At 44.4% G+C, this 13617-nt stretch overlaps 1 protein-coding gene across 1 annotated transcript; it reads left to right on the top strand.

Moving 5' to 3' along the window:
• The first annotated feature begins 404 nt into the window (after positions 1–404).
• On the top strand, positions 405–2678 carry LOC126996446 (ras-related and estrogen-regulated growth inhibitor-like protein). The gene is made up of 3 exons (XM_050856898.1): positions 405–805; positions 974–1152; positions 1286–2678. Exons 1-3 carry the CDS (start codon positions 673–675, stop codon positions 1667–1669), a joined length of 696 nt encoding a protein of 231 aa, XP_050712855.1. The 5' UTR covers positions 405–672; the 3' UTR covers positions 1670–2678.
• Positions 2679–13617: the final 10939 nt, after the last annotated feature.

The following is a 13617-nucleotide window of genomic DNA, read 5'->3' as shown; positions in this document are numbered from 1 at the left end:
CAGCGTGGTGCGGCGTGGTGGACAGGGGAAGGGCAGGGATCAAGGGGCGAAGGATAGGAGGGAGGCAGGGGTGGAACAAGGCAGGGAAGGAGAGAGGGAGAGAGACGGAGGCTGCAACAAGTACCGGGAGTCATGCAAGGAGTGCCACGGGCGGTGAGAGTGCCATTAAAAAACAACTGCATAAAGGTTACGATGGACTAGTTAGGACTCAGCATCGCAAACACTCTGAGGGCCACCATTGTCTTCCACTGCGACGCATGTTACGTGGAAGCTGCCTTAACGGGTGGAGGTATATGGAGATTAGGCGCCAGCGGGATGCAATGCCACTAACCAACCGTCGGCCACCCAACCCCGTGATGGCCGACGTGGCAACCCCCGAGGGAAGGTATAAGGAGGAGGGCGGGAGGCTAATCGCGCCAGAACCCTTGAGGCGGCAGCACCGTGTTCTTACCCCGCAGCGGAGACACGTTTGCATAGCGCCCCAACACCAAGAGAGAGTGACTGATCGTGACACGTGCAAGTGACAGTCAGTGGTGCATCTTGACTTGAATTCGAGGTCCTGCAAAGACCCTCAGTGCGTACAGCGGCCGTGCCTGTGTCCGGCTGCTTGTGAACCTCTGTGTGAGTGATATAAACTTTTCTATTGTGAGAGAACTTGAGAAAGCTGTGAAGATGAGGACGGACGAGAAGCCAAACGCCGCTACACTTCACATCACGGTGATGGGCAGCAGCCAGGTGGGCAAGTCGGCCCTGGCTGTGCGTTACCTCACCAAGAGATTCATCGGAGAGTACAGATCAGACTCAGGTGAGCATCTCAACAATGTACAACCTTCATTTTATGAAATCATTGTTTCAACTTTAAAAAAAAAAAAAAAAATCTTAAATCTTAAATCTTCTGTACTTCCAAGCTATACGACTGCAGCTTCAGCTCCTTCAATTGTATACTAATGTTCTTGTGTTGATATTTTTGCAGACATGCTGTACAAATGCGTGTTGACGCTGGACGGCATCACACAGCCCGTGGAGATCATGGACACGTCTGCCAGCTGCGAGGAGTCCTCAGACGAGCACCTGCAGTGGGCCGACGCCTTCGTGGTGGTGTACTCCATCACAGACAAAGACTCCTACGATTGGGCCGCATCCACCGTCCAGGTAATTACCTCGTCTTTCCTTTACTCTCTCTAGTGACGGTATCATGTGATGACAGTGTCGGACATTTGCTCACCATAACAATCCTTCCTCAGTGAACTAGAGAATCTAAATAGTTTACTTTCCATTGTTTCAGGAACTGTCAGAGAGGCGGCCGTCAGCCCGAGTGTTGATCCTGGGTAACAAGAGTGACCTGGGACACCTGCGGGAGGTGGAGGAGGTGGAGGCCAGCACGCTCGCCCTCCGGTACTCAGCACACTTTTCCGAGCTATCCACGGCGGAGGGTTGTGAGGCTGTGACGGACGCGCTGGACAACTTCCTGAAGGAAATCAAATCTCACAGACACCATAGCGGCACGAACAGCGGCAACGTGTCCCCGAAACAGAGAAAGTTGTCGGTGACCCGCATGCTCGGCTCCCTGATCGGCCGGCACTCCCCGCCGCCGCAGCCCATCACCGAGCTCATCGTTCTCGACAAGGTGGAGCGGAACAAGCTGGTCAGATGTAGTCGGCAAATATGAGCCGCGCCAAGGCAGCCTGCTCGCGGGTCCTGAGCGCGGGCACCCCTCACAGACGCAACCCAAAGATACCTAGTGATGCCCTCCCAGCGCCGCCCCGCCCCGTGCTGCGGCGGCCGACACGTGCCAAATATTTAGTGTTACTCAGTGTTATCCATAGTGTCCTCATTGTGATAACTCCTTCCTCCTCTCACCCACTCATCGAGAGGCCGGAAGGAGTGTTCAAGAGCGAAGAGCGCGGTGACGAATCGAATCATTGCTGAACTTTTTTATTGTTACGTGACCCAAGACGGACAACAAGACCCAGGCGCCTCAGAGTATACGCCTATCAAGAATCAGGAGTGAGTCAGCGGCCCCAGCAGAACAAGGCGAGCGTGAGTGGCGTGCGGAATGTGCCACTCAAGACACTTTTAACCTGGCGCCTGATAACGACTCAAGTGGCGGGAAGACGGACGCTGCCTGTTGCTGGGACGGGAGGATCCTGCTTCCCGCACAGGCACTGAAGGAAAAGAGGACGAGAAGGAAGAAAGGGAAGAAGAGAAAGAAGTACAGCAACATGAGAAAAGCCTCCCCCTACTCTACTCCCCAGAACTCAGGGCACAAGGCAGCAGCGTCGCGGCGCCAGCACACCGATAAGGGAGTAAGGGGAGAGGGAGAACGCTGTCGGGAGATGAGAAGAACCATCGCCAAGTTCTCTGAGTCATCAGCTGGACCACTCCTCCGCCAGACACAAACAAGAGACGCTCCACAGACGTCAAAGGAGCACCGAAAGGGAAGACTACAAGAAATTTTAAAATATGAATATGATGGCCAAGAAAGATAGGAAGAGGGAGATAAAGTATAGAGTAAAAGAAGAGGTCTGGGTCACCATATGAGGCATCCCTTGCAGTCTGACTCAAGGGTTCGCTCTCTGCTCGAATTTCTCATCCTCATCTGTGATACTAATCTTAGCGTGGCTGTTACATGTATTTTTTTATAATTTATTTCATCATATATAAAAATCAAAGCATAACTTGTTGTTTTCCATGCATTCCTTAAGGTTGTCGAGGAAAAGGTCCTATGATACCTTGCCTGGTAACACACACACACACACACACACACACACACACACACACACACACACACACACACACACACACACACACGAGATTACAGAGTCCTAGGTATCAAGATTTCGGATGGCAAAATACATCTAATAACACTACGGTACTACAAATACGTCTACCACTACAACTAAAACAAAAAGAAAAACAAAAAGAAGTTAATAATGAGAATAGTAAGAATTATAGTAACATTAATAATAATAACAAGAATACGAGGAAGAATGAATAAGTACACACACAAAAAAATTCTAACAGCTCACCAGGAAAACGAGTAAGCAAAAAAAAAAAATAATAATAATAATAATAATACTTAAAAATAGAAGCATTAAGTGGATCTCCTTCATTCTATTACCAGCACAGTCTCTTGAAATCCTCTAATGAGAAGAAGCACCAAAGGAGAATATGCATAACAAAAACATACATAGAAAAAATTATTAAAAGGACGTCTGGACTGTTGATAATGACGAGGAGCGTGAGAAAGGAAAACACGACCTTCTTAAGCTGACAGAACACCTTAGTAACAGCGAGATAAGTGCTGGAAAAAGAAGAAGAAAAAGAAGAAGAAGAAGAAGAAGGAGAAAAAGAAGAAGAAGAAGAAGAAAAGGAGAGGAGTCAGATTCATTTTCAACGGGACAATTTCATGGACCACACCTTCCCTTCAATCTTCCTTCCCTTCCCTTTCGTCCTTTGTATATTTATTTCCCTTCTCTCTCTCAGTCTCACTCTCACTCTCACTCTCTCTCTCTCTCTCTCTCTCTCTCTCTCTCTCTCTCTCTCTCTCTCAATAACAAGCATATTTCACTTTTCTCCCTTTTATGTCTCTTAACCAATATCCTCTTACCTCCTTTTCTATGTCTATGTCTATTCCAACCTCCATTTCTACCTTGTATCTGTCCTTCCCTCCTTCCCTCTCTCATTAAATCTTCTGATCCCCAAACACTTTTCCAGCCGAATGTTCCTCTTTCATCCTCCATCGCTCCCTTGCCCACTTCATTTTAATTCCCTCCCACTCTTCCTGTCTCTATATAGCTTCTCTACCTCTTTCCCTCTCTCTCTCTGCATTGCTCTCATGATCGTTTTAACACTCTCGCCTTCTCTAAGATATGTGTGACTTTTCTCATCTTTCTTCTTTCCTACATTTTCCATTCCCTAATTCATCACTTCTCCTTTCTAATTATCTTTTCCTTAGTCTCTCTCTCTCTCTCTCTCTCTCTCTCTCTCTCTCTCTCTCTCTCTCTCTCTCTCTCTCTCTCTCTCTCTCTCTCTCTCTCTCTCTCTCTCTCTCTCTCTCTCTCTCTCAATACATGTGAGAAAAAACAAAGTGAGAAAAGCCATCAGCACGAGGGAGAACGTGTTTGTGTTTGTTTGTTTGTTTGTGTGTGTGTGTGTGTGTGTGTGTGTGTGTGTGTGTGTGTGCGTTTCCTATACAACACTTTTTTTTTTATAAATGCGGAATCTCTCTCTCTCTCTCTCTCTCTCTCTCTCTCTCTCCAATAACGAGCATAAATCTCTTCTCCCCTCCTTTTCTAATCATTATCCTCCCGTGTCCCTTTCCCTTCTGTATCTATTTCCATCTCTATTTCTACCTTGTATCTATCCCTCTCTCCTTCCCTCTTCCATACAATCTCTTCACCCTCAGTTTCTTTTCCAGGCGCATATTTCTTTCTCATCCTCCCTCCCTCACCTATCCTACTGCCTCTATCTCTCTCCCTGTTCCCCTCTCTCTCTAGCATATTTAGCTTATTACCTCTCCCTCCTTCCCTTCCCCCTCCCATAAAATCTTGTCATTCCTTATTTTTTTCGCAAGCACATGTTCCTCTCTTATATCCCATCCCTCCCCTCTTCCAAAGCATCTTTATTTCTCTCCTTCTCTCTGTATCATTTATATCTTCCTAACACTCCTTTTTTCTCCTTCCTATCCGGTTATTTTTCCATCCCTTGATTCCTTCTTGCTATCTACCTTTTCTTTTGCTTCTCTCTCTCTCTCTCTCTCTCTCTCTCTCTCTCTCTCTCTCTCTCTCTCTCTCTCTCTCTCTCTCTCTCTCTCTCTCACACACACACACACACACACACACACACATCTCTCATAATGGCGTTTTATTTTGCAACAGAGGAAGTGTGTGTGTGGCCTCTGTTGTGCAAATGCGTGCGCGCGTGTGTGTGTGTGTGTGTGTGTGTGTGTGTGTGATAGAGAGAGAGAGAGAGAGAGAGAGAGAGAGAGAGAGAGAGAGAGAGAGAGAGAGAGAGAGAGAGAGAGAGAGAGAGAGAGAGAGAGACCAAAACAACCTTAAAAAGAAAATAAAGGAAGATGAAGGAAGGAAGGGAGGAGCAGGGATGGTGTATTACAGGTGATGGTGGCTGATTGAGACTCCCTTGATGATAATATTTAGACTTGGGCAGGTGAGGAGCGTTCAGGTGCACGATCCAGGTGCGTGTGTGCGTGTGTATGTGTGTGTGTGTGTTTACCTACTACACTACAAGAATAAAGATGATGTTTGTGTTGTTTAATATAAAGTTGCATCTGGACACCTCTCCTTCCGAAATTGACCTATCTTTCGCCCACTCTTCTTAACTCTCTTCTAGGAGCAGTGAGTAGCGGGCTTTTTTTTCATTATTGTTTCCTTTTTCTTTTCTTTTTGCCCTTGAACTGTTTCCTTTGCTTAAAAAAAAAAACTTCTGCTGTGTAATATAAAGTTGTATCTAATTAAAACTGCATAAGAAACCAATAAAGTCCTACTCACTGTAATCCGGGCCAAAGTTCGAATTCTCAGACGCTTTCGGATTTCACGACAACTAATTCCAACGTCCACGAAGGAGATTACTCATGTCAAACTATCACAAGGCTCATAAAACTTTATACCCATGGAAGTACCCACACTCTCTACAAAAGCCTAATAAAAAAATCTGGATGTGGAAGCCCAGAAGCTCCAAAAGGTATGAAAAAACGAGTGTGCCTCGAAATACTATTGATACAAGGACAACGCAGAGGCCGGCGGTTTAGTTATGGCACCGCGCAGGGAGATCACAAGGGAAGGTCACACCGGACGCCTACAAAGGACATCCGCACCTAGTCTCTCTGGGCGATCGGCGACCACGACGTGAGGGAAGGCACGCACAAATTTGCATCCACCGGAGTGTGCGAACATGTGTGTGTGTGTGTGTGTGTGTGTGTGTGTGTGTGTGTGTGTGTGTGTGTGTGTGTGTGTGTGTGTGTTTCCATTTGTTTGTTTGTTTGTTGGTTGGTTGGTTAGTTAGTTAGCTAGTTAGTTAGTTAGTTATTTGCATTTAGAGTCAATTTCTGTGTTTGTGTGTGTCTGTGTGTGTGTGTGTGTGTGTGTGTGTGTGAAGGAGGACAATAAGAATTTAATCCCTTACGCAACACCAGGTCGACCAACTCCTCCAGCGGGTCTTGTGTCGCATCAGGTCAGTGAATGCGTGGCGCGGCTGCTCGATTTTTCACAGGCCAATGATGCTCGCGGGGCTGAAGCGAAAGCAGGCTCACGTCAACAGGTTAGTGAGACGTTGTGTAACCTGCCTCCCCTCCCCTCTCTTCGCTTCCCTGCTACTGCTTCTCATTCTATTACGCATTATGGTTTTGTCTTCTTTTAATATAGTTTTCTTTTCTTTTTACGTCGATTTACACATACTCCGTTTTTCTCTTTTTTCTTCTTTCTATTTCTTGTTTTTTTCTTCTTTTTCTTCTCCTCCTCCTCCTCCTCCTCCTCCTCTTCCTCCTCCTAGTCCTCCTTCTACTTCTCCTCCTGCTCTTCTTCCTCCTCCTACTCCTCCTCCTCCTCCTCTTCTTCTTCTTCTTCTTCTTCTTCTTCTTCTTCTTCTTCTTCTTCTTCTTCTTCTTCTTCTTCTTCCTCCTCCTCCTCCTCCTCCTCCTCGTCCTCTTCCTCCTCCTCCTCTCCATCTCCTCACCTTCCATCAATTAGTTTATATTTATCTCTCACTTTTTATCTTCACATCCTTTATTCCTTTCTATAATTTCTGTTCATTCTATTTCCATCCCACTTTCTCTCTCATTATCTTATCATTACACCCACTGTTATCCTTCCTCTTCCTCTTATAAATATGGAGTCCTTCTCTTTCGTGATTTACTTCTATTTTTCTCAACGCACCCATACACACATACACCCATACACACACACACACACACACTCAACACACCAACACTCCCGACTCACTTCCTCTTCCTTTACACGTTGATTATAGCTCCTACATTTTGTCTCCTCTCATTTTCCTTTCCCTTTGTTGTGTTTTCCTTTTTTTTTTTCCCCTCCAGTTTTTACTTTTTTTTTTATTTTTTTTTAGGTTTTGTCTTTTATCCCTTTCCCTTCGTTTACTTTTCTTCACTGCTCATCCATTCTCGTTTCATCGTTTCCTCCCCAGTCCCCACCCCTCTATTACTTTTAAAGCCCCAAACGAGGTCACGAAGGGCAACACTGCATATAGCCAACACACAAAGTAACTGTTTTAATATTATCATAACACCAAGTATTGCAAACGAGAAGTAAAGATATAGGGGTATCTCTTTGATGCTTAATTCTTTGATATGCAAGAGTATAAGTTTTTTTCCATACAAAGAGCGGAGGGATATTAGTGGAGGATGAGGAAGAAGGAGAGTAGTAAGAATAGGAAGAAGAGGAGAGACATGTGTGGGAAGAGGAAAAAACAAACCATTATGATTAACGAGAGTTCGAGTTAATATATTTATTCAATGATTTCAGAATAGCATATATATAAACATTTATTGACCTCTTTTTCGGCCACCTCTTTGGATTCTTTTTAGGAGCAGCGAGTAGCGGTCTTTTTTTATTATTGTTTCCTTTTTTTGTGCCCTTGAGCTGTCTCCTTTGTTGTTGTAAAGAAAAAAAATATAACAACTCTTCATCGTATAATTCGGTAACCATAAAATCTTTGGCTTTTACATTTTCCACTTGCACTTGCCATTTCATTTAAAAATACAAACACTTTCAGAAACCTTACAGTGTCAGATAATTCTTCACCATAATAGACATCATCATCAAAACTATCAACACCCTCACCATCAACATCAACAACAACATCACAACCAACAACTATCACCAACACAGTACCATCATCGTTAACAGAGACAAAGTTATCCCTCGAGAAAATAGTGAGAGAAATAAATGAAGACAAGACGAAGGTATTAAAGAAACTACGCAGCACCGTTGGAAAAAGAGGGAACAAGACGAGGCAGGCAGAGCGAGGCGTTACTTTTCACACCTGACTTTTTTCCTGCCCTCCAGAGCCCCCAAACTCTCCTCTTGTACCCGGTGAACCTTGCACCAGGACCTGTCTCTCCTCCAACGTTTCTCCCACTCACCTTTTACACGACTACCTGTTTCACGTTCAACCGTACTGTATCTTTCTTTTCCGTCTCCTCTTTCGTCTCGTTTCTCCCTCCCCTTTTACCTTACAATCTTTCCTTCTCCCTCATCTTCTCCTTCTTACTCTCCTTTTCCTTCCCCTTCTATGATAATACTACCTGTTTCACGTTCAACCGTACTGTTTCTTTCTTTTCCATCTCCTCTTTCGTCTCGTTTCTCCCTCCCCTTTCACCTTACAATCTTTACTTACTCATTCCTTCTCCCTCATTTCCTCCTTCCTTCTTACTCTCCTTTTTCCTTCCCCTTCTATGATAATATTACCTGTTTCACGTTCAACCGTACTGTTTCTTTCTTTTCTATCTCCTCTTTCGTCTCGTTTCTCCCTCCCCTTTCACCTTACAATCTTTCCATACTCATTCCTTCTTCCTCATCTCCTCCTTCCTTCTTACTCTCCTTTTTCCTTCACCTATTATCATAATGTCTCTTCACTTTCAAACCCTTCCATTCTTTCTCCTCAATCTTCCCCTCCTCCCATTTCTTTCTCCCTCCCCTTCTACCCTGCTATACTGTCTTCTTCACTTCCAAACCCTTCTCCTCCTTACTCTCCTCTCTCCCTTCCCTTCTACCTCTTCCATCTTTTCCTCCTTTCTCCTTTCCCTTCTACCTTATACTGTCTCGTCACTTATTTCACCCTCATCCTCATTCTTCTTTAGCACTGTTTTTTTTGTTTTTTTGTTTTTTTACTGCTTATCTCTCGTTCCCTTTTCCTACCTTCCTTATATTTCCCTAACGGTTCATTACCTAAGACTCAACTCCACACCTTTCAAGGCGAAGCCACAAAAAAATATCAGTCTTATTATTTTTCTATTTGGATGGACTTTAAAAGCTCATGAGAAATCCGTGTATGGTGTGTGTGTGTGTGTGTGTGTGTGTGTGTGTGTGTGTGTGTGTGTGTGTGCATACTGTTCCCCTAACCCTGTTTCCAAAATCCTGGCAAGTCTACGGTTAAAAAGAATATAAAGAAAATATTGGTCATTCTATTTTTCATCCATGTTCTCCATTCTGCTTGTCCTAGTAACACGATTCATTTCCGTGTGTGTTTGTGTTTGTGTGTGTGTGTGTGTGTGTGTGTGTGTAGTAGTAATAGTAGTAGTAGTAGAAATAGTAGTAGTAGTAGTAGTAGTAGTAGTAGTAGTAGTAGTAGTAGTTGTAGTATTTGTAGTAGTAGTAGTAGTAGTAGCAGTAGTAGTATAGTATAGTATTGTACAGTACAGTATAGTATAGTATAGTAGTAATAGTAGTAGTAGTAGTAGTAGTAGTAGTAGTAGTAGTTGCAGCAATATATTATTTTCTAGTGAATATTAAAAAAAAAAAGATATTTCTATTAAGACATCGTGATTTGACCTTCTCGCGTCCTTCTCCCTACCTTCACCCCCCCTCCCACCCCCTCTTGAGCACATCTTTCTCTTGTCCACCCTTCTGCCGCCACTCCCTGAAGCTATCTTTCACTCCACCACTCCTCCTCCTCCTCCTCCACCAGGAATCCGCAGACATTCTCCACTAACCAAGCACTGCAGAGGTGAATATGGAAGCCCACTTACTTAATTCAGGTCTTGTTACTTGTCTTTGTTCCACTTAAGGGCAGTGAGTGTTGCTGATGCGTCGCAAGTCCACGGGGAAAGGATACTATGAGGGGGAGGGAATAGAGGGGAAAGAAAACGATGATGGTAAAAGAGAAAAGGAAGGGAGAGAATAAGATGATGCTAAAAGAGGGAGGGGAGAGAAGGAAGGGGAAACAGGAAAAGGAGATGATAAATGAAATAACGAAGAAAACGGGGAGGAAAGATATGGGAGGGATGGAAGGGGAAGCAGGAATAGGGGATGGTAAATGAAATAACGAAGAAAACGGGGAGGAAAGATATGGGAGGGATGGAAGGGGAAGCAGGAAAAGGGGATGATAAATGAAATAACGAAGAAAACGAGGAGGAAAGATATGGGAGGGATGGAAGGGGAAGCAGGAAAAGGGGATGATAAATGAAATAACGAAGAAAACGGGGAGGAAAGATATGGAAGGGAAGGAAGGGAAACAGGAAAAGGAGATGATAAATGAAATAACGAGGAAAACGGGGAGGAAAGATATGGGAGGGATGGAAGGGGAAGCAGGAAAAGGGGATGATAAATGAAATAACGAAGAAAACGGGAAGGAAAGATATGGAAGGGAAGGAAGGAAGGAGAGATAAGATGATGCTAAAAGAGGGAGGGGAGGGAAGGAAGGGAAACAGGAAAAGGGGACGATAAATGAAATAACGAAGAAAACGGGGAGGAAAGATATGGGAGGGAAGGAAGGGGAAACAGTAAAAGAGGATGATAAATGAAATAACGAAGAAAACGGGGAGGAAAGATATGGGAGGGAAGGAAGGGAAACAGGAAAAGGGGACGATAAATGAAATAACGAAGAAAACGGGGAGGAAAGATATGGGAGGGAAGGAAGGGGAAACAGTAAAAGAGGATGATAAATGAAATAACGAAGAAAACGGGGAGGAAAGATATGGGAGGGAAGGAAGGGAAACAGGAAAAGGGGACGATAAATGAAATAACATAGAAAACGGGGAGGAAAGATATGGGAGGGAAGGAAGGGGAAACAGGAAAAGGGGACGATAAATGAAATAACGAAGAAAAACGAGGAGGAAAGATACGGGAAAAGATATGGATAGATTTATTGTTATTCACAGTTCGATAGACACATACAGAGAAAGATACATAAATAGAACGACATAGATAGAAAGATAGAAACACACACACAGACACACACACACACACACACACACAGTAGAATGACAGATGCAGACAAAGTGATGAAGAGAAGATCAAACAATCGGTCTGAAAGCTGGAGATAAATGACGGAAATGTAAGCAAAGACACACACGAGGCAGAGGAAGGGAGGGAGGGAGGAAGGGCAGGGAAGGAGGGAGCAAAAGTGGGGTGGCGGTGAAATGAAGAATTTGTATACATGTATTTAGGTCGAACATCTCTCTCTCTCTCTCTCTCTCTCTCTCTCTCAAAGAAAAAAACTAATTAAAAGGCAAAACAAAACACAACACCATAAAAAATCGGCGACAGCGAACAAGAGACGAGAGAGAGCCGATGGAAAGACCCCTAGAACCAAACACGGAGCAGGAGGAGGAGGAGGAAGAGGAGGAGGAGGAGGAGGAGGAGGAGGAGGAGGAGGAGAGAGAAGAAAAGAACATGAACACCACCACCACTAACAACAACAACAACAGCAACAATGACCAAAACAAACAAACAAACAAAAAACAGCAACACAAAACACAGGTCGGAGAGGAAGCAGATGAATAAAAAAGTAAAAAAACTCGAACAACAACAGTGATAAAAGAAACAAACAAGCTCATCAGCAACATCAGAAGCAAGTCGGAGAGGAAGCTGATGGAATAATCCGTCGAGTCAGAGGCGAGAGAGAGGAGAGGAGAGAACACCCACGACTACTTGGAAGCGCTACAGTAATTGCTTCGGACAGCCGCGCCTTGTCGAGAGATTAGGGGGAACGTCGTGAAAGCCTCTTGTTTGTTTACCTTTCCTTCTCATCCTCTGACCTTGCCTAATCACACCCTTGTTTGTGTATCCCTTCTGTGCCCTACTGATGCCCTTCGTTATATTGCTACGTAAGCCTCTGTCTGGTACCGCCCATGTTTTGTATTCTTTATATTATTTTTGTCTATCGAGTGTCATTGTTTATTTACTGCTTCTCATCTTCTGACCTTGCCTAACCCCTCCTTGTTGTTCATTCGTCCTGTGTCCTACTCGTGTCCTTCGTTACAATCCTACGTATGCCTTTTTTTCTGGTCCTGGCAATGTCTTGTGTCTATTACATGTCCTTAACCCGGTAGCAGCGACGGGCCAAATTTGTGGCTTCACCGTGTAGCAGCGACGGGCCAAATTTGTGCCATGATATTTACCCCCCAAAATAGATGAATATGCTTTCTTTTCCGTCCTACGTTCAGTTTCTACATACGGACATCCTACCTTGAATGTCCTTGTTTTGCTCTACTTTTTTTTATTTCTGCATCCGTGTCCTACTCTTGTTCTTGTCTTGCTTGCTACTGTGCCCTGCCTTGCTCTGTCCCTTTGACCTACGGTACGTGAGTCCTACCCGTCTTTTGTGCTTCCTCTCTACACATGTTGCCCTCTGCGTGTCTACCTGAGTCCTATTCTTCTTCACCTGGATGTCCTACGTGGTTCCTTCCGTAGTCCGTGCCTGTATCTTACCCGTGTCCTTCCTATGTCCTACCATTGCGTTGTAACCATGACCTGCCCTTACCTAACTCCAGTGTCCTATCCCCGTGCCCTGTGTTATATCCCCGTCATTGGAATCCCCTGCCGAGTGTTCGACCCCTCGCGTTGTCCTGCCCTGATCTCTGTGCGGTGTCTTTGCTCCCGCCTACAAACGACCTTGCCTTGCCCTCCTTCCTGCGTCTTACCCTTGCATTGTGGCGGGGGCGGGAGAGATAAACACGCGTGGCGGTGGTGGTGGCGACGGAGGCGGTGGGGGTGGTGGTGGTGGCGTTGAGGATGGTGAGGGTAGTGATGGTGGTGACGAAAGTGGGGTTACTGATGATGATACTAATACTGATGATGATACTGATGGTGACACTGATGGTGGTACTGATGGTGGTACGCTGTGCACTAAGTCATCGCCTGCGCTGTCCTGACTAGCCAGGGGGCGTGATACTTCTGAAGGGGCGGCCCGGAACACGTACTATACATGTTTGGGGGCTCTTGTTTGGTAGGGTATGGTGTGATCGGAGGGTGGCGGTGACTTCGTGCCATATAGTTGTTTGGTTCCTCTCTTCCTCATTCGACACTTTGTGGCTAATGTGATAATTCATTGTTTCCTTAATAGTTAATTCGATTTTCGCTGCTATTCTTTTGCTTTCTATTAATCTTCTTTTTCTTGTTCTTCTTCTTCATCTTCTTTTTTCTTCTTCAACATCACCAGCTTTTTCTTTTTTTCTTTTCCCTCTTCTTCTTCTTCTTCTTCTTCTTCCTCTTCCTCCTCCTTTTCTTCTTCTTTATCCTCCTTCTTCTTCTTCTTCTTCTTCTTCTTCTTCTTCTTCTTCTTCTTCTTCCTTCTCTTCTTATTCAGGTTACAGAAATTAATTAAGAGAGCGTTCGAGTATATCAAATAAAAAATGAGGTCATCCGAAAAATGCGCATAGTTTTTTTGTCGTTCAAGGCGACAGACGGTGTTACGTAACACCTATTATTTTGACCTCTCTCTCTCTCTCAGAAAACCCAATGTATATTTATAGGAAGCAGACAACTAATATCAAGAATACCTGATAACACATCCATTCTCTTCCATGATAGTAAGATAGAACCCTCAAACAATGTAAAGAATTTAGGATTGTATATAGACCAATATTTAGTGTTTGATCACCATATAACCGAAATCAGTAAGAAAATCCTAGGAACA

The sequence above is a fragment of the Eriocheir sinensis genome, chromosome 10 (genome assembly GCF_024679095.1).
Source record: "Eriocheir sinensis breed Jianghai 21 chromosome 10, ASM2467909v1, whole genome shotgun sequence".
In the NCBI taxonomy this organism is placed as follows: Eukaryota; Metazoa; Arthropoda; class Malacostraca; order Decapoda; family Varunidae; genus Eriocheir; species Eriocheir sinensis.
This window is presented reverse-complemented; position numbering and strand designations above follow the sequence as displayed.

Excerpts from the sequence above, each read along its gene's own strand:
- LOC126996446 (XM_050856898.1), top strand. The coding sequence starts at position 673 with ATGAGGACGGACGAGAAGCCAAACGCCGCTACACTTCACATCACGGTG. Across the intron at positions 806-973 it reads AGAGTACAGATCAGACTCAG|ACATGCTGTACAAATGCGTG; the intron begins GTGAGCATCTCA and ends ATATTTTTGCAG. Across the intron at positions 1,153-1,285 it reads GGGCCGCATCCACCGTCCAG|GAACTGTCAGAGAGGCGGCC; the intron begins GTAATTACCTCG and ends CCATTGTTTCAG.